This window comes from Grammomys surdaster, unplaced genomic scaffold (assembly GCF_004785775.1).
Source record: "Grammomys surdaster isolate TR1022 unplaced genomic scaffold, NIH_TR_1.0 237, whole genome shotgun sequence".
NCBI classification, from domain to species: domain Eukaryota; kingdom Metazoa; phylum Chordata; class Mammalia; order Rodentia; family Muridae; genus Grammomys; species Grammomys surdaster.
Window position 1 is genome coordinate 2,119,637 of NW_021604682.1, and position 18,950 is coordinate 2,138,586.

The window sequence follows — 18,950 nt, forward strand, 5'->3', positions numbered from 1 at the left end:
ATGGTGTACTGTGTATGCACTAATGGTGTACTGTGTATGTGCTAATGTTATACTATGCTCTGTTACTGAGTTCTTTTATTAGTGTATGGGTTCATGGAATATATTTTTAAAGGTATTCTATGGTATTATTGGCAATTAGTAATACTTTTCTTTTTTCTTTTTTTTTCTTTTTTGTCTTTTTTGTTGTTGTTTTTCCAAGACAGGGTTTCTCTGTGTCACCTACCTTGGAACTTACTCTGTAGACCAGGCTGGCTGGCCTTGAACTCACAGAGATCCACTTGCCTTTGCCTCTAGAATGCTGGGATTAAAGGCCTATGCTGCCGCCGCCTAATTAGTAACACTTTTACTTCTTAGTCAGCTCTTTATTTTTTTGAGATAGGATCTTGCCATGTAGCCCAGGCTAGCTGTGAGCCCACAGTCTACTGCTTCAGCTTTACAATGCTGAGGTTACAGTGAGATTAAATGTAGCCTTTATACCCATTCTTAAACCTCGGTTCGCTTTTCCTCTTCTCACTGCACTAGTGGATAATAGCAGAGATTGTGACCAACAGAAATGTGTATAGTGTTTTTCCATTAAATACTATTTTGGCTTTAGAACAAAGGTATTTATTTCTATTTTATCATGACAAGAAGTTATTCTTCTTTTCCCATTTTTTCAATTTTTTTGGATGTTATTGTTCATAGCTATTGAATTTGATCTTTTTTTTTAATCTAAAGAAGTAAATTTATTTTAAAATACCTTATTGCGTCTTGCTTGCCTATATATGCACCATGAGCATACAGTACCTGTAGAGGCCAGAAGAGGGCACTGGATCCCATGGATTTAGGAGGTTGTGAGGCCATTTGATGTGTGAGCTAAACCTTGGTCCTCAGCCAGGACAGCCAGCACTTATAAATGCTAAGCTGTCTCTTTATGGAAATAACTATGACTTTTTTCATTTAGGTGATTTAATTGTTTTCACTTTTATATTTTGTTAATTTAGACAGAGTCTCACTATATAGCTCAGGCTATCCTTGAACTTGAGTCCTCCTGCATGCTGCTCACTATACCTGCTAGAGTTGTTCAGTATATTTAAACAATTTTAAATAGATGGCTCTTCCTTCTTGCTGCTGATGTTAGTGAACAATAAATAGACCATGTACACACACATATGTATTTATATATGCATATTTGTATGCGTATGATCTGCACGTGTACACATGTTTGTGTATGTATTTCCATGTGTGTGTTTTTAGGTCATTGATGAATATTAGAAGTCATGCTCCACCTTTTAAGACAGGATCTCTCACTGAGCCTTGACTTATCAGTAGCTAGACTGGCTGGCCTGACTCTTCTTGTCTCTGCTGCCTAGTTCTAGGCTTACAGATGCATGCTGGGGCTCTGAACACAGGTCCTCATGGTTGCAAGCACACTTTATCAATGGAGTCTCAGCCCTTAGGCTTTGATCAGAACTCTCTTGGTTGTAATAATGTTTACAGAAAGGTGTGTGTGTGTATGCATGCGTATCTGTATGTATGTATGTGTATATGTATGTATGTGTACTAGCCATAGAAAAGATGTGGAGATTAGAACATAACTTTGGGTGCTGGTCCTTGTCTTTCACCCACCTTTTAAAAATTAAAACAATTATTGTGGCTAGAGAGAGGCTTCAGTGGTTAAGAACATTCATTGGATTCTCTTCCAAATGTCCCAGATTAGATTCCCAGCACTCGAGAAGGGCAGTTTACAACTGTCTGTAGCTCCCATTTCAGGGGATCCAACACCTCCCTCTCGCCTCTGTAGAGGTGCTAGGGTGAAAGCCTGCTAGCTCAGCGAGGCAGCTGACCTTCCTCCACAGCCTATGTCCCAAAGGGAAAAAAAACAAGTTCTTCTCCACACTGTCTTAAAAACCCTCAGACTGAATGCCCTCCCCTCTACTTCCCGTGTATCTCTATCTGTCCTCCTGGCTTTCTGTCTGTGGTTTTTCTCTATGTTCACTCCCTGTCAGCTGGTTGCTTGTTCCTCCTCTTGACTTATGGTTGACTTTATTTAATCCTGTTTACAAAAACCAGAGAGCTCTTGGATTAAGAATGTGTACTAGGGCCAAGCCACCCCATAACTAGAAACAGGCTTTTCCAATGAATAACAGAATCTCCAGGTTCACAGTATGATCAGTTATCCTGCAACAACAAATGTTTCTCTTTCTTTCATAATGCCAAAGACAATAATAATAAAATAATGTTAATAGCAATAAATTCACAAAGTACGACAGTTTCAATGGCACCAGTTTGCCAGATGCTCCTGCTTTCCTTGATAACTCTGGCTGAGGTAAACACAAATTCTGTTTTCTAATGCTAATCATTAGTATTAACTTTAGGGTACACATTACGAATTACACAGTAACCCTTTTGCTGTGGTGACAATCTCCATACAAGAGCATGCCTCTGGCAAAGGATCTCCCTTCATTCCTTTCCAGAAGAGAGGAGGCAACAAACACCTGCTGTAGATCCCCAGTTCCTACTTCATGCATGTGACATGTCAGGTTGTTAGGAAATCACTGTGGTTTTAGCCATGTGCAACTTAGGCGTTGGCTACACCACTGCCCTCTCTCAACCTACAGGCAGAAACCAAGGCGTCCAGAAGAGTGCTCCTCCTAGAGCAAGCAGCACTCAAAGTACCCTAAATCCAGGTGAGTGGGAAAGCATCCAAAGAGGCACACTCATAGTATGGACACACACACACACACACACACACACACACACACACTCTGCAGGGTTGCTGTCAAGGGTTGAGAGGCTGCAGCAGAATTTAAGAGGTTTCCTGAGAAGTAGGGAAGCTGATAGAAACACAAATTGTCCACCTCTGTGGAAGCTGCTATGAGTCAGACTGCTGCTGGTCCTGGTCCTGGGTGTGAGAGCAAAGCTGCAGAGGGGAGAAGGAAAAGGGCAGTACTGGGTCTGGGTGATAAAATGGACACATGGACAGTAAGTCCAGACAAACAGGAGGGCAGGGGTCGCAGTTCATTAGGTTCTCTCAGAAGCTGGGACATAGCTGAACTGAAGCTCCTGGGAAAGTTGGGGTGGCCTGAAGCTCCTGGCTGACACACTGATGATCAGATGATAGGTTGGTGGGGGGCTCTGGCCAGTGCAGTGCTGGGTGGGTGCCAGCCTTTTCCCTTAGTCTGCTGTGTCTGCTGCATTCTTGGGCTTAGCTTTCCTGGTGCTTCTGCAGTCCTGGGTCACCCCATACATTTATAGGGTGACAACCTTCTGCTCCCAGGAATAAGTCATTTATCTGTCTGCTATGTGGGTTGTGCTAGGCAGATGTGCGGTTCACATGTCCACCACGAATAGCCATCCTTCATTCTCAAACTAGGAGTCAAAGCTGCTTGTAAAATGGAGTCTCTGAGGGTAAGCAAGGCACAGCCTAAGAAACCAATTTTATACAGTATAGACTAACTTGGAGCAGGGCACAGCATGCTGATGTCAGCATTCTCCTTTCCTGCTGATGGATTTTTTTTTCTATTCCAGATACGTCACGTAACTGGATGCAGACAGTATTGAGTGTTTTGCATATGACATCGTTTGTTTAGCTTAGTTTTACAGGTTCTTTCGTGTTATAGCATACATCAGAGTTTTATTCTTTATGAATGGACCTTGTTCCTTTATAGACTTACCACATTTTATTCATCAGTTTATGGATATTGTGTGGCCCCACCTTTTAGCTCTTAGGAATAATGCTGCTGTATCCGTTTATAACCAAGTTTTGTTGTGGACATGCTCTTTTCCTCTGAGCAGATGCATAGGAGTGGGGTTCCAGGTCATATGCTAATTCTGTCTGGGATTTTGAGGAACTGCCAATGTGTTTTCCATAGGGGCTGTTTTATATTTCCAGTAGCAACATAGGAAGTTTTAATTTCTCCACTGTCATACCAACCCCATCATCATCTTTATAGTCTTTAAACTGGTTTGTCTTTGTGGTTTTTTTTTTTTTTCCTCCTTGTATTTCTAAGACACAGGTGGGTCTGAGCACTGTGCTATTCCTGGCTCTCCCTGAACCCCTTTGTCCTGTTTCCTCCTCTTCAGGGGACTGTCGCCTGGACATCCTCCACCAGTGATGGGAAGTGATCCTCCGTGGTGGTGCTGAATCTCTGAAGATGGTAAGAACTGACCCCAGCCTAAGTTGTTGGTGACAGTGTTGTTTGTCACTGTGCTCCTGGGGGTTAGGGGCGTTTTTTCCTGTGCAGCCTTTCACCAGGAAGGCTGTCGGTATACCTGTGGCTGAGGGCATGTGTCTGCCTGTTGCTTGTAAGTCTTCAATCATACTTGTTGGAAAGACACAAAATTGATGTTTTGTTGGAATTGTTGTTCTAATATCCAGCTCTTCTGTGTTGAGTAGAATCTGGGGCTCTCCAGCCTCTGTTCCTTTTGTGGCGGACAGTATCCAGGATATACTTTCCACTCTTGCTTGGTATTGTCCCATAGACAGATTCTCATTCTGCTTGTTTTTCTCTGGGTGATTGCTGGTGGTTCTTCCTCCATAGTTTTTCATAGCCTAGAATGTCGTCTGAAGCATAATTGTATTCATCTGAGCACTATGCTGCTATTCCTCTGAATTCGTTTCCAGATTCGAATTGCAGCCTTAAATGCCAGCTCCACAATTGAGGATGACCATGAAGGAAGCTCCAAAAGTCACAAAATCCAGACAAAGGAGGCTCAGGTATGCACTCTTGAGACCTGCTTCCAAGGAATGGGGACGGCTGCTCACTTGAAGTGAATCCCGGTGTGTCCTTAGTGTTGTTGTAAGCAGGGATGTCCTTAGTGTTGTTATAAGCAGGGGTGTTCTTAGTGTTGTTGTAAGCAAGGGTGTCCTTAGTGTTGTTGTAAGCAGGGGTGTCCTTAGTGTTGTTGTAAGCAGGGATGTCCTTAGTGTTGTTGTAAGCAGGGATGGTGTGCTGCAGATGTCTGGCCGGCTCTCCCTCCACCTCATGTGGAATTTGTTTCACTCACGAGACAGTCCTGCTGAGGAACTAACTGTATGCTCTGCTCTCTGTGTTGTTGCCTTGTATCTACCACCTGCCTCCCTCCCCTACCTCTGTGTGTGTGCTCGTGTGTGTGTGTGTGTGTGTGTGTGTGTGTGTGTGTGTGTGTGTGTGCATGCCCTCGCAGGCGTGTGTGCGTGAGGGACTCTTTCCAGTAATGAGGTCTGGACAATGAGTGGTAGATTGTCTTTGACTGTGGAGGCTGTAGCTGACAACTGACTTAACAGTCACCCGGCTTTCCCTTTCCATACATTTTTTTGATGTAAAAGGATCAAGTTTTATGTAGTGTGAAAACATCTCCACCTTGCTTTGCAGGAAGCAGAAGCTTTTGCCTTATACCACAAGGCCCTGGATCTGCAGAAACATGACAGATTTGAGGAGTCTGCCAAGGCCTACCATGAGCTCCTGGAGGCTCGCCTGCTGCGAGAGGTGAGGCACTGGCCAACTGGACTATGGTTTTTGAAGTCCAAGCTAGGCTGAAATGCAGGGTTCTCTTAGGTGCTTAGATTATAGGCATTTACCTCCCTACCCAGTGCTTTTCAGTGCCTGTCTTTGTTTTACACATGTGTACATATGTGTGTCTGTGTGTTTGGTTTTAGTTTTTTTTTTTTTTTCTTGAGACACGGTTTCATGTGGTCCATGCTACTCTTGAACTGGCTATGTAGCCAAAGCTAGCCTTAAACAGATTGATTGTCTATGCCTACTTCCTGTGTGCTGAGTGCTGGTTGTTCTGGAACTCTCTGTAGACAGACTGACCTATAACTAGCAGAGTTCTGCCTGTGTCTGCCTCCTGAATGCTGTGATTAAAAGTACATACTGCCTTGCTCAGCCACTTTTTTTGTTTTTAAAACACTTGTCACTGAAGAGGGACACCGACTGGGCTGGGTTTTCAGAACCAATAAATGTTAGCAGCTAAACTTTGCATTCACATATGGCAGCAGTGACAGAGAGGGGGTCCCTTGTCATTCTCGGTCACCAAACTTCTGCAAAGTGCTTCATGGTGGTTTGGCCTTTCTTTATGTGAAAGAGCAATTGGGTCTGCCTAGAATATCTGTAACACCCTAATTTCCCAGGTGAGGTGGAACTGCGCTGTCTCAAGCAGGGAACCAGCGTCCTGTTGATCACTTGCTGTGGCTGTAGGGCCAGGGTATCACTTTTGCCTCTGTCTTCTCTCAGGCAGTTTCATCCGGAGATGAGAAGGAAGGGCTGAAACACCCTGGATTGATACTGAAATATTCTACATATAAGAACCTGGCTCAGCTGGCAGCCCAACGGGAGGACCTGGAGACAGCCATGGAATTCTATTTGGAGGTATGGAGTTGGTAGTACTCAAACTTCCAACTTCTAGGAAGTTGATGAAGAAGGGCCATGAAATGGTCTTGTTGACTGAAGAGACTTTGTAGTGGTGTCCCACCAGGCTCTTGTACCTGAGGCTTTGAGCACAGAAAGGCCTGGAAGGCAGGGCTAGGGACTGAGATGGGCTTCAGTGAAGAGGACTATATGTGAAGTTTTCTACCATCATGTATCTTATTTTAATCCATTTGAACATCCAGCTAATGAAAGGGGAAAAAATGGTAACCCTGGGTGTGGTGGTACCTGCCTGTAAGCCAAGCCTGGAGGGCTGAGGCTGGAGACTGAAACAGCAAGGAACAAGTTGGTGATGTTTAGGTGTGAAAACCAGAGACTGACTGCTGTATTTGGTGTACTCTAGTCGTAACGACACTGGTGACATTCTGTTGTTAGCCCTGTGTCTCTCTAATGCACCAGATAGTGTGCCAAGTGCCTGCCATGCAATCTTATGCGTCTTGAAAGAAGGGTGAGTTTATCCTCATATCTGTGATAAGGACTCAGGCTCAGGTTATTCTGCTGATGAGTGTTGGAACAGTGATGTGGACTAAGGTCTTCTCTGATTCTTGTAGAATCCTGTTAGACTCCTGTATTTTCTTTGAATTCTATTTCTTTTACTTCTTTTGATATATTTTAAAGATTTATTATGTGCTTTCATTCTGTGTATGTGTGAGCATGTGAGTGTGAGTACTTGCTAATGCCTTTGGCTTCAGAGCCTCCCAGGGCTGGAGTTACGGGTGAGTGTGACCTGTCTGATAGGTGCTGGGAACCAAACTCCCATCCTCTGCAAGAGCAGCAAGTGCTCCTAACCTCTGAGCCATTAGAGGTTAAAGCAGCTCCTTCCACCCCTGGCAAGGATGCGTGTGTGCGCATGCCAGCGGGTACTGTGGGGTGCCAGCCTCAGGAGCACAGCATCCGTTTTAGTTCAGGGCCTGGAGCTGGACCATTTAGAAGTAGTCCTGTTGGCCAGGAGTTCTCAGAGCTCACCCATCTCTGCCGTTCCAGCCCTAGGATCAAGGACGCTCAGCGTTCTTATGTGGGTTTCAAGGATCTGACTGGGTTCTTGTGTCTGTTAGGCAAGCACTTTATCAACGGAACTTTCCCCAGGGCCCTCTCTTGTTTCTTTACTTAATAAATATGTAAGGGACACGCAGATGTTTCCATGAGCACAATACGTTGAGAAAATGTTCTAAGTTAAATAAATTAGCTCATGTAACATTTTTAAAAAAGTAAGTTTTGTGAGGCAGTTGTCATTTATTCTGTGGCTAATCCTCTTCCCGGCTGCTGAGATTCCAGACACAGGCCATTGAGCCAGGCTATTTGTGTCCCTTGAATTTCTTGAGGATGATTTCATTATGTAGCCTGTGCTGTCCTGAAGCTGCCTTTGTAGCCCAGGTTGGCCTCCACCTTAACTGTCCTCCTGCTTCAGCCTCCAGAGTGTTGGGATTACAGGTGTTTCATGTGACTTGTTTTAATGTGTCATTTCTCTGTGTCTTGGAAACACATGACTCCAGGAAAGTGAGCCAGCTTTACTAGTTATAAGTAGGGATACTACCTTACCACTTTCCTGGGTAATTTGAACAGCTGGACCAATGCTGTGTCCCTTTTCTCCCACCTTGTGTGTTTAGTGAGAAATCTAATCAAGTGCATACATGTTCCTTTGCTTACACTGCTTCTAGGCAGTGATGCTGGACTCCACAGATGTCAACCTTTGGTACAAGATTGGACACGTGGCCCTGAGGCTCCTCCGGCTTCCTCTGGCTCGCCATGCTTTTGAGGAAGGGCTTCGGTGTAATCCTGACCACTGGCCCTGCTTGGACAACCTCATCACTGTTTTGTATACCCTCAGTGACTACACAAGTGAGTGGGGCAGATAAGAGAGGTTGACTTGGGTATGCTAGTAGACATTCTGTCAAACTGAGGGAGAACGGAGGTATTCTTACGTACTTGATTTATTCTCTTTCCCAGTCTTCATTTACCAGGTACTTGTAAGTATAGTAGTGAGATACTAGTAAGTTCTGTGCTGTGCTCTAAAGGATTCCTCCTGGTTCCTTTGGGCATTGTCTTTTTGGGTTGTTGTCTTTTGTTTTTTGAGGAAAAAGTCTCCTGTCATTCAGGCTGGTCTTGAACTCAAAATGCCTGTCACATTGAATGGCTTTTGGGAGACATTTATTTCTCGTAGCTTTGGAGGCTAAGATTAAGACCTGGGTGCAGTAGGTTGGTGCCTGGTCTCGGCCTTTCGGTTTGCCTCCTCCTTGCTGTGTCTTTACTTGATGGACGGGGTTGGAAATCAAGGGGGAAGGCAAGCATACTTCACGTGCATGTGGTACTAGGTATAATTCATCCTGAGGCAGAAGTCTTCTCTACCCATGGGCCTGTTGAGCCACATAGTTTATATGCTCTGAAATAGAAAGGTGGGCATTTGTAGGAGAAACATTTCCCTGTCTATCCCAAAAGGGAGACGTAGAAAAGGGAGTGAAAAGTTCCAGTTAAACCCAGAACTTAAGAAGGCAAATTTCACTGTCTGTAGGTTCAGGGATAATTTGATGTTCTGTCCTCTAGGCTCACTGGGTGACAATGTCATAGCTGAGATGTCCAGACATTTTCAAGGCCTCATTTCCCATTAGTCAATAGGTCATCACTGTGAGTGCTTTAGGTACTCTCTGCAGCAGTTATTAAACCTCAGAGCTCGGGGTCAAGGCTGTGCAGGAAGGTCATCCAGCCAGTTTGCTTCTGGCACTGGTTGTTCTCAGCTGCAGGCCATCTGTTCTGGTCTGTTCTAGACACTATAGTCGCAGCAGTCTTTACTGGCTGTCTCACCAGTATTGTACAGTCTTTGATTCCAGGGTGGGAACATTGTCCTAGTGTTGACTCGCAAGGCTAGAGTCCTGAAAGCGTCGTCACTCCTAAACTGTTGGATTTTGTGTTGGGTTTTGTTTTTGTTCTGCTAGCATGTCTTTACTTCATCTGCAAAGCACTGGAGAAAGATTGCCGGTACAGCAAAGGCTTGGTCCTCAAGGAGAAGATTTTTGAAGAGCAACCTTGTCTCCGAAAGGACTCTCTCCGAATGTTCCTCAAATGGTAAGGCCTACATCACATCGCCACGTGTGGTTCGTAAGCATCAGGAGCGACTGCCATCCCCTTCTCTGTCCTTATCTGTGTGTGATTGGAGTCCTTGAATGCCATGATGGAGGTGGCTTCATCACCTGACTGTCCTCATCAGCTAGCTCACTTTAACCTGCTTGCTTGTTGTTTGGTGAGGTTAGGTGACAGGGATTGAACTCAGGGTCACAGCTCCTGCCAAGATTTTTTGTTTTTATCAGTACTGCTTACATTCAGTATCCCAAACACACTCTGATCGTGAGCCCACCCCTGCCATGCCTCCAGAGCAAAGCTCCTCCTACGTGTATCATCCAGAGGCCCTGCAGCCTGGGCCCGCCCTCTCTCCTTTTACCTCCTCCTGCTCTCCCCTCCTGATCCCTGGCACATTCCTCCTTGGCCCTGTTGTGAGCATCCTGTGTCTTCAGTCTGGCTCTGAGAGGATTAACCGCCTTTGCTGCTGCTTTTATGTCTACTTATGTCTGTAAGTTAGAGTCATCTGAGACAAGGGAACCTCAATTGAGAAAATGCCTTCCTGAGGTAAGGCTATGGGTGAGGCTGTGGGCCATTCTCTTAATTAGTGATTGATGGAGGAGGGCCTAGCTCACTGTCAGCGGTGCCATCCCTAGTCTGACAGTCCTGAGTTCTATAAGAAAGCCAACTGAGCAAGCCATGAGGAGCAAGCCAGTAAGCAGCATCCCTCCGTGGCCTCTGCATCAGCTCCTGCCTCCAGGTTCCTGCTCTGTCTGAGTTCCCTCAGTCATGGTCTGTTACCTGGATGTATAAGTAAAGTAAGCTCTTTCTCCCCCAAGTTGATTCTTAGTTACGTTTTATCACAGTAGCAGAAGCTTCTCAGAGCCTCGCCTGCCATGTTCCCACTTCTCTACCTGTTTTGCACGTTTCTCCTTAACGTTGCAGTTCTCTGACGCTGCCTCTGCGGCTTCCCGACCTCTGTGCGCCTCCTCAGCCTCTCCACTCTCTTTTGGTCAGGCGTTCCCTGGCTACTGGAGCTCCCCTGCTGGGGACTAGTGGCTACTCAAGTCAGGCTGTGTTCTCTATAAGCCTCCCCTGTGTTCACTGATGTCTTTAATGAACGAGTGTTCAGTGAGATGGTTAAGTCTCTTCAGTGGCTGTATGATGTAGTCCCCTGGGGCCGCCCGGACCGTCTGGGTACTCGGAGCGCAGGTATTGTCTTACCTTAGGCTGGGAGTGCTCACCTGAGCCCTTGAGACCCCATCTTTTTGTATTTTGGAGATACCATTGATTTTGGTGAACATAATTTGTTTAATGACTTTGTTGTAACAGGCAATCTTTGCTTTCCTGTGGCTTTTCAGACACAAAGGTGACAACTATTAATACATATGAAGACTCTTTGCCCTGTTGTAAACTGTGGAAGGAACAAAGGGCTTTTGTGTATGTAGGTATCCGAGTGCTGATAACCATCCATTTGAGGGCAGAGTCAAGTTGTAATTTCTGTTCAGAAAATGTCAAATTACTGATTAAATGGTATCACTGTCTATAAAATTTTGGCATTGGCTCCAGCTTTGACACTGTAATTTCCCCATTTTATACACTTTCAGTGACATGTCAATTCACGATGTGTCCGTGAGTGCAGCAGAGACACAGGCCATTGTAGACGAGGCTCTGGGGCTACGGAAGAAGAGGCAGGCATTGATCGTGCGGGAAAAGGAGCCAGACCTGAAACTAGTGCAGCCTATCCCTTTCTTCACGTAAGTGTCTGGTTTCTCTGGGAATGTAAGGTTGGCTGGTAAGATACTCCCTGCACAGGAGGGAGAAACCCCAGGCTAGACCTGGGGCTGGTGGGAGGGATAGAGAGTGCACAGTGGCTGGAGAGCTGGGGTCATGTACCTGCTTGCAGGCTGCTACAAAACAGCTTAGCTCTTTTAAGCAAGCCCAGTGTGTCAGCTGCTCACCCCAGACACTAGGAATGCCCCTGTCCTTCTCAGTCTTCTATGTTGAGAAGGGGAAAGAATGTTAATGTCCAGCAGCCAGGTGGGAACCTGGAACCCTGGAGTTCGTCCCAGGTGTGCCCTGACCGTTGAGTCTGCTCATATCAGGGCCTGGTGAGCTGTTCCTCTGTCAGATGGGTTTCAGCAGAGCTGTAGTGAGCTCTGTAATGTAGAAGAGGCCCTCTCCTTCCTGGATGGGAGAGCTATGTTGGTGACACACTGGAGTTGGGGTAAGCTTGGCATTTAATTTTTTGCTTTAAAAATTCTGGCATTATGGACAAGCTCATGCCTGAAATCCCAGAACTAGGGAGGCTGAAGCAGGTGGGTCTCTGGTTTCCAGACCAGATTGCACTGCATAGTGAGTTTGAGGCCGGCTGGGGCTCCATAGTGAGACTGTCTCAAGCATACATACTGTACAAGTTCTGCTGTTAAATTTTGAGTCCTTAAGTTTAGCATGTCCTGCCATCAGTGTTGTAATCCAAACCCCTCATCCCTCAGCAGGCACCTTACTCAGATCATTGCACTGAGGTACAGAGCTCCTCTCCTGAGCCTTCACAGCAGGCCTGATGCTGGGTACATGCTGTTTCTTGAAAGCTGGCAACAGCATCCCTGCTTTGTAGGGGATGGTGTAAGGAAATAGAACATCAGGAGTCTCTGCTGAGGGGAGGAGCGGGAAGATATTCAGTTCAGTCTCTGAGCCTGCTCTGGCTTGGGCTTCTCCGTTTTGGCACATGTTGGATTCAATGTTTTGTTGGTTATAATGGTGACAAAATGTTGACTGCCCAGCTTCCTCTGCTCTTCGAAGTCACAGCTCTGGGAACAAGTGTGCTGAGTCTATGCAGGTGCTGACAGGCATGGTGGGCCTTGCTTTGCAGGTGGAAGTGCCTTGGAGAGAGCTTGCTTGCCATGTACAATCACCTCACCACTTGTGAGCCTCCAAGACCCAGCCTTGGGAAGAGGATTGACTTGTCTGACTACCAGGATCCCAGCCAGCTACTAGCATCCTCTGTAGTGCTTCCACCTGCCAGTGTGGTCCAGCCAAGTCCTGTTTGCACCAATCCAACTGTCGCTGTGGCTGAGCCTGTGCTCTCCTACACCTCTGTGACCACAGCCAGCTTCCCACTGCACAGTCCCAGCCTGCTGGACACAGGCACTCCTATGGGTGAGCATGCACAGTCCTGGCCGCTGGATACAGGCACTCTTATGGGTGAGCATGCACAGTCCTGGCCGCTGGATACAGGCACTCCTATGGGTGAGCAGGCCTGTGGCCTCACATTCTTGAGAGCCCGTGCATGGTGAGCCCAGCAGGAGTAAGAGCAGGAGGCCTCTCCTCTCCGGGGAGATGCATCATGCTGGGTTTGTGGCCTAGTGAAAATGAGAGCTCCAGCCTCCAGGTGGCTCTGTTGGTAAAAGACTTGCTTTACAAGCATCAGGACCAGAGTTCAAATCCCCAGCACCTATATAAAAAGCTGAGTGCAGTGACAGAGGCCTAGAGTCTTAGTGCTGGGGAGGTGGGGGCAGGAGGATCCTGAGAGCTCACTGGTCAACTAGTATTGCAGGTCCAGTGAAAAACTATCCAAGAAATAAGGTGGAGAGTAGCCTGAGTGGAAACAGCTCCAACTTTGTAGGAAACTGTAGCCTGGCCCCAGGGCATAGACCTGCCTCTTCCCCCTGGCCAGGTGGTGGTGGTGGTAGTGGTGGTAGTGGTGGTGGTGGTGGTGGTGGTGGTGGTGGTGGTGGTGGTGGCAGCGGTGGCACGCACCTTTAATCCAGCACTCAGGAGGCAGAGGCAGTCAGATCTCAGCGAGTTCTAGGCCAGCCTGGTCTATAGAGCAAGTTCCAGGATGCACAGAGACTGTGTCTCAAAAGAAACAGGTGCCTCTTCCCCTTGTTTTGTCTTTGCTGTTGGTCCTGCTCTCTTGCTAGGTGTATGCATTCCTAGTTCTTGGACCTTAGGAAACATTAAAGTCATTGCCATGTGTGGTAGTATATTTTAATTACCACTGGAATTGTAAAAAGTTTGTACCATAAGTTCCCCTGCAGTTTTCTGATTTTTCTGCCATTGTACAAAAGAATACTGCAGTTAGAGAGTGACTGCAGCATGGTTGGTTTTCTCAGTCGCACGACTGAGACAGAGTTCCCTCTGTTCTCTATATAATCCATGGGTCTCTTGCTCTAATCCTACCATTGGGTATTTGGTGGGTAGTGCCCCTCACTCTGCCCATCCCAGGAGTATCGACTGCTGGCCCAGAGGCTCTCCCAGCTGCTTAGTACTGAAGGTAGGAGTGTCCTGAGCCCTGACCTAGGGGCCTTTCAGCTCAGGAAGGGTAGGACCATTAAGGGACTCAGGACTTCGTGTTGTTGAAAAGAAAGATTTCATGACTGTTAGAGAAGATGCCAGTGTTGGTAGACTGTAAACGAGGGAGGCCAGCGGGGTCCTCTCCCGCCATTGTGTAATGGCTGAATGGTCCTCTCCCGCCATTGTGTAATGGCTGAATGGTCACTCTTTGTGAAGGTGATGTCTCTGGAGGAGATAAATCTAAGAAAGGAGTAAAGCGTAAGAAGACTGTAGAGGAGAGTGGAGAGACAGCAAAGCGGAGGTCTGCCCGTGTCCGAAACACCAAGTGCAAGAAAGAAGAGAAAGTGGATTTCCAGGGGCTTCTAGTAAAGTTCCTGCCCTCCAGGTACTGGGCACTGTGGTTTTTCTGACGTAACCTGCAAACTGCTGTCTTTTCTCTCAGCAGTGGTTTTCAGCCTATATGCACCCTCCCCGCAGGTGTCTCCCTTGTTCCTCATGATGTTTGCTTGAATACAGAGTGTAGGTTTCACTGCTGACTGCTTGGATTTTTCTCACCTCCTGAATGCAGGAGCTGTCTGATTTATCCATTGGGGACTAGTGGCTTCCTAAGTTCTCACAAGGTGAATGAGTCAGGGACGTGTAGTCATGATAACCCACTTTTTCTTGGGGTACTTCAGGACTGCTGCAAATGCTTATTGAAACCCCTGGAAGGAAGCCATCTGTCTTTCAGTGTGTGTGTGCCTGGCTGGCTTTATGTTGCCATGGTTCCATTGCATTCTGAGAAGATGGAGGGAGAGCCTGCACTTTCATTTTATTGATTCTTCATGTTCCTCAAAGAATTCCGGGAGAGAATCAGCTTCCATAATCAGGAGGGACCTGAGCCCCTGCTTCTGTCCTAGGTTTTTACTGCTACTGCTTTGGCTTTCCTGTTCTCAGAAGCCCCAGGCGCTCTTTCTTGCACCTTTCTAGGATTTATTGTGCCAGTGGGTGTGCTTCTTGGTGCCCCGCTTTCTGTTCTTGGTAGAGTGAAGGAGCACGTATTGTGCCCTGGTCCATCATTCCCTTCACAGCACCTGGGGGCATACTTTTGGCTTGCCAGGACTTCCTCTCATCTCCTGTGTCTCCTTCCACTGTTACCTGAGTAGGGTTTCCTCAGTACTCTGTCCAGGACCTCAAGTTTTTGGTTGTCATTTTGACCAGTGGCAGTTTACATCAGTAGTGACTCTGACAGTGCAAGAGGAATCTAGAGGCTTTAGCAGACTTATACACCCATTTTATAGCAATATACTTAACCGCTCTATGTTCCCTCTCACCATCTCTCCCATTGAGGTACAAGTCTTAGAACAAGAGTTGTGTTTAGTACACAGCAAAGGCAGGACCAAGGTAGAGATGTGATGCTGTCTGCTAGTTCCTCCTGAGGTGTAGTGCAGGAAAAAAGTTGCTCTTTGGAAGAGTGAAGGAGTGTGTGGGGGGGTTGATGACCCTGTCCTCCTCTTAGCCCCGCTGTCACACCCTGGCTCTTGTTTCCTGCCTGTGAATGTGGAGTTGTATCTACTGTATTTGAGTCAATTTCTATGAGGTTTGAGTATTCGTTACTTTGTGTGTTCCTGTAACAGTATAATAGCTTGCTTGCTGGAGTCTTGCTGGAGTGTACGTGCAGTGAATAGTGGGTTTATAGGGCCCTGAATGTTACGCTATAGAGGAGCTACAAGGGTGACCAAAACATGGTCGTTAGAAAAGTCTATAGGGTGGTGGCTACAATGTGAGGTGCTCAGATGGGCATGCTGTGTCCCCACCCTGGGCAGCCCTAGGCCCCACAGCACCTCTGTGTTCCCTTTGTACTTGGTCTGAAGCTTCCGCTCATGCTCAGCCCTTCCCTGTTGTCAGCTGGAAGAGCATTCCCTCTGATTCGGCTCTCTAACGCAGAGTCCCTGTGACTCTGTCTGAAGCAGTTGCTTGTTGGTGGCCCTTATTTGGGTTGTTTGTGTTTGACCTGCTCGTGGACTCCTCTCCAGTTAAGAGATGAACTTCCTGTTGGCCAGCTCCCTGTCCTTATGGTAGTATGCCTGGCACATGGCAGCCGCAGCTCAGCAGCCATCTGTTGGTGGTATAAATGAACAAGTGTGGGTACCGATCAGTCACAGAGATCTGCAGAGATGCAGTGGCTCTCGGGGGCCTGGGTGTGGATGTTCTCACCCGTCTGTTTCAGTAAATGTTTTCTTGCTCGATTCTGTTGCTCTACTAGGAGGAGTTGAGATGCTCTGTCACAGTGAGCTGTATGGCTTTCATGACTTTAGCATGTTTGATGTAGGTTAAGGAAACTGGACCCTGAGGAGGAGGATGATCCATTTAATAACTATGAAGTTCAGTCAGAAGCCAAACTGGAGAGCTTCTCCAATGTGGGACCGCATCGACTATCCTTTGACTCAGCCACATTCATGGAATCTGGTAGGAATGGACAATGTGATCAGTCACTTCTGGGCAGTCCCCTGCATCAGCCTGTAGCCTGCCTGGCTTTGCTCTGCAGAATGGTTCTGGGGTGTTTCATAAGAGTTGGTTGAAGTCTTTAAAAATAAATGGGAGGGGGCGGGAGAGATGGCTCAGAGGTTAAGAGCAGTGACTGCTCTTCCAGAGGTTCTGAGATCAATTCCCAGCAACCACATGGTGGCTCACAACCATCTGTAATGGGATCTGATGCCCTCTTCTGGTGTGTCTGAGGAGAACAACAGTGTACTCACGTGTATAAAATAAATAGCTCCTTTAAACAATTGCCTGTGGTCAGCTGAGGGATCCAGGTGCATACTTGCTGTGCTGCTGTGAACTTAACACTGGGTTGGGAGGCCTCCCTTTGTGAGATCGATGTGTGTTATCACATCTGTTGTGTGAGTACCGTGTCCCAAACACTGTTTTGTGCATATGATCTCAGTCACTGCACATGCAGCACAGTCAGCCCTTTTGGTGTTCATCTTCGACATGCGAACTTGGAGAGGCTTGTTCACCACTGACAGGTGTTGGAGCCAGCATTGAACCCTGGTAGCCTGGGATCAGTACTTCAGAGTGACTTTATTTTCACCTAGATTGGCTGGGGGAGGCTGGACACAAGCTGGAGGGCCTGTTGGTTTTGGTGAGGTCGTTCTCCTTGTGTGGACAGAGAAGCAGGATGTGCATGCCTTCCTGATGGAGAACCTGACCAACGGGGGCGTCCTGGAGCTCATGATGCGCTATCTGAAGAGCATGGGCCACAAGTTCCTGCTGAAGTGGCCCCCAGGCCTGGCGGATGTCGTTCTCAGCGTCTACCATAGCTGGAGGAGGCACAGCACCAGCCTGCCCAACCCACTGCTGAGGGACTGCAGCAACAAGCACATCAAGGTTGGAGCCTCTTAAGACTAGTGTCGTGGTACTCGGAGCCAGTGACAGGGAGCTTTCACAGGTTCAGGGCTCATCTGAGGCTAGAACCTGGGCCATTGTGTAGTTTGAGGCAGGGAATCTCATGGCCTGTCTTGTGCCCCAAAGAGCCCTCAGGACTGAATGGGACACTCTGGGGTAACAGTGAGTACAGTGGATGGGAGGAAGGGGTTGCCAGCTGAGCCATGGTGCTCATGGGCTCTGTTAGTGGCAGTGCAATGAAGTTGAGATTCTTGAACACAGCTGACAAGACATCTGGACATGAGGAGGAAGAAGCCATGGGGAGGGCTTCTAGTGTTGTTTACTGAGATGGGTGAGGATGCAGGGAAAAGGAACCTTTGGCTATATTTGCAAAGCTAGGATCTGTTACTAATTAAAAAAAGGTTTCTGGGTGCATGCATGGTATTGGGAGACTTGTCCATGCTGGGTAAGCACTCTCCCACTGGACTGTATCTCCAGCCCCATTCCTGTGTTTATCAGCTGAGAAAACAGTAGTAGGAAAGCTAAGTTGGGCGTTTAGGGAGTAATGAGGCCTCCAGCCGTTGGGGGCCGAGCCTTACTCAGCCCTGTCCACTGCATTCTATATCCCAGGCTCCTGCTGTAGTGTTCTCCAGAGCTCAAGGAGACACAGGCTGTCCCACCCATTTCTCTTCTTGAGGGTAGAATGCCAGATGCTGAGGTAGGAAAACAAGAGCCACCGGAGTCTGTCTTAGTTATTTTTCTATTGCTGTGATAAGACACCATGACCAAGGCAGGTTAATAGGAAGGAGGGTTTCTTTGGGTCCTAAAGTTGCAGAGGGATAGGAGAGCACCACCATCATGGTAGAGAGTGTGGTGGCAGGCCGGCAGGCAAGGGACTGAAGCAGCAACTGAGAACTTACATCTCCACAAATAGCCAGGAACTCAAGCCTGCCCCCAGTCACACACCTTCTTCCATTAAGGCCATACACTCTGATTCTTCAGTTTGACTAGTTGGGGATCAAGTATTCAAGCTTGTGAGCCTGTGGGGCCATGCTCATTCAAAGTCCCACAGGGCCCAATCCAGGTAATACTTCTGACTGAGAGTCAGGCTTGAGTTGACACGCCTGCAGAGCCATTGCTTCCTTGCTGAGCAGACCTCACTGGGATACCTCCAAGCAGCTTTCTCCCACTGGCCTTGTTCCCTCCAGGAACAGTGTGAATCAGAAGGAGCCAGCCTTTGGAATCCAGGAATGGGGCTTTCTCCCAGCTATGCTTGCTGGCAGTGCCCGGTCCCCGAGTCTTAACTTCCTTGGTTCTCTGAGGATGTCACATCCCACTGCTGGTACTTTTGAGTGTTTAAAGGTGGATAGCCCGTGTCTGGTCTGGTGCAGAAGTGAGGTGACAGGCTGCTTTCTCCCTTGTTTATCTAAACATCCTGGCAACTAGCCATTGTTTAGTAACTAACAAATAGGTTGAAGGAAGAATTGTGTTTTCATCAAAAGTAAATTCAGGAGCAGTGGAAGATGGCTCCGTGGGTAAAAGAGCTTGCTGTACAGTCCCTGACAGTCTGAGTATGATCCCTGGGACCCATGTAATGGTTCTCTGATCCTCTACACTCGGGCCACTGCACATGTACCCACTCCACACACGTATGCACATACACACAGTCTAACACAACTGGAGAGATGGCTCAGCAGTGAAAAGCACTGACTGCTCCTCCAGAGGTCCTGACTTCAGTTCCCGGCAACCACATGGTGGCTCACAACCATCTGTGATGGGATCCGATGCCTTCTGGTGTGTCTGAAGACAGCTACAGTGTGTGCATATATATATATATATATATATATA

General features: G+C 47.4%; 1 protein-coding gene across 1 annotated transcript in view; it reads left to right on the forward strand.

The window, feature by feature from the left end:
- Positions 1 to 18,950, forward strand: part of Cabin1 (calcineurin binding protein 1) — a 121,193-nt gene that overhangs the window by 3,251 nt on the left and 98,992 nt on the right. Inside the window, exons 2-13 of the mRNA XM_028773981.1 lie at positions 2,601 to 2,669; positions 4,066 to 4,139; positions 4,607 to 4,699; positions 5,337 to 5,450; positions 6,198 to 6,332; positions 8,048 to 8,228; positions 9,320 to 9,449; positions 11,048 to 11,197; positions 12,313 to 12,644; positions 13,953 to 14,121; positions 16,048 to 16,184; positions 16,888 to 17,105. Coding sequence (XP_028629814.1) covers positions 4,137 to 4,139; positions 4,607 to 4,699; positions 5,337 to 5,450; positions 6,198 to 6,332; positions 8,048 to 8,228; positions 9,320 to 9,449; positions 11,048 to 11,197; positions 12,313 to 12,644; positions 13,953 to 14,121; positions 16,048 to 16,184; positions 16,888 to 17,105 — 1,662 coding nt within the window. The 5' untranslated portion in view covers positions 2,601 to 2,669; positions 4,066 to 4,136. The remainder of the gene's footprint in view (positions 1 to 2,600; positions 2,670 to 4,065; positions 4,140 to 4,606; positions 4,700 to 5,336; positions 5,451 to 6,197; positions 6,333 to 8,047; positions 8,229 to 9,319; positions 9,450 to 11,047; positions 11,198 to 12,312; positions 12,645 to 13,952; positions 14,122 to 16,047; positions 16,185 to 16,887; positions 17,106 to 18,950) is intronic.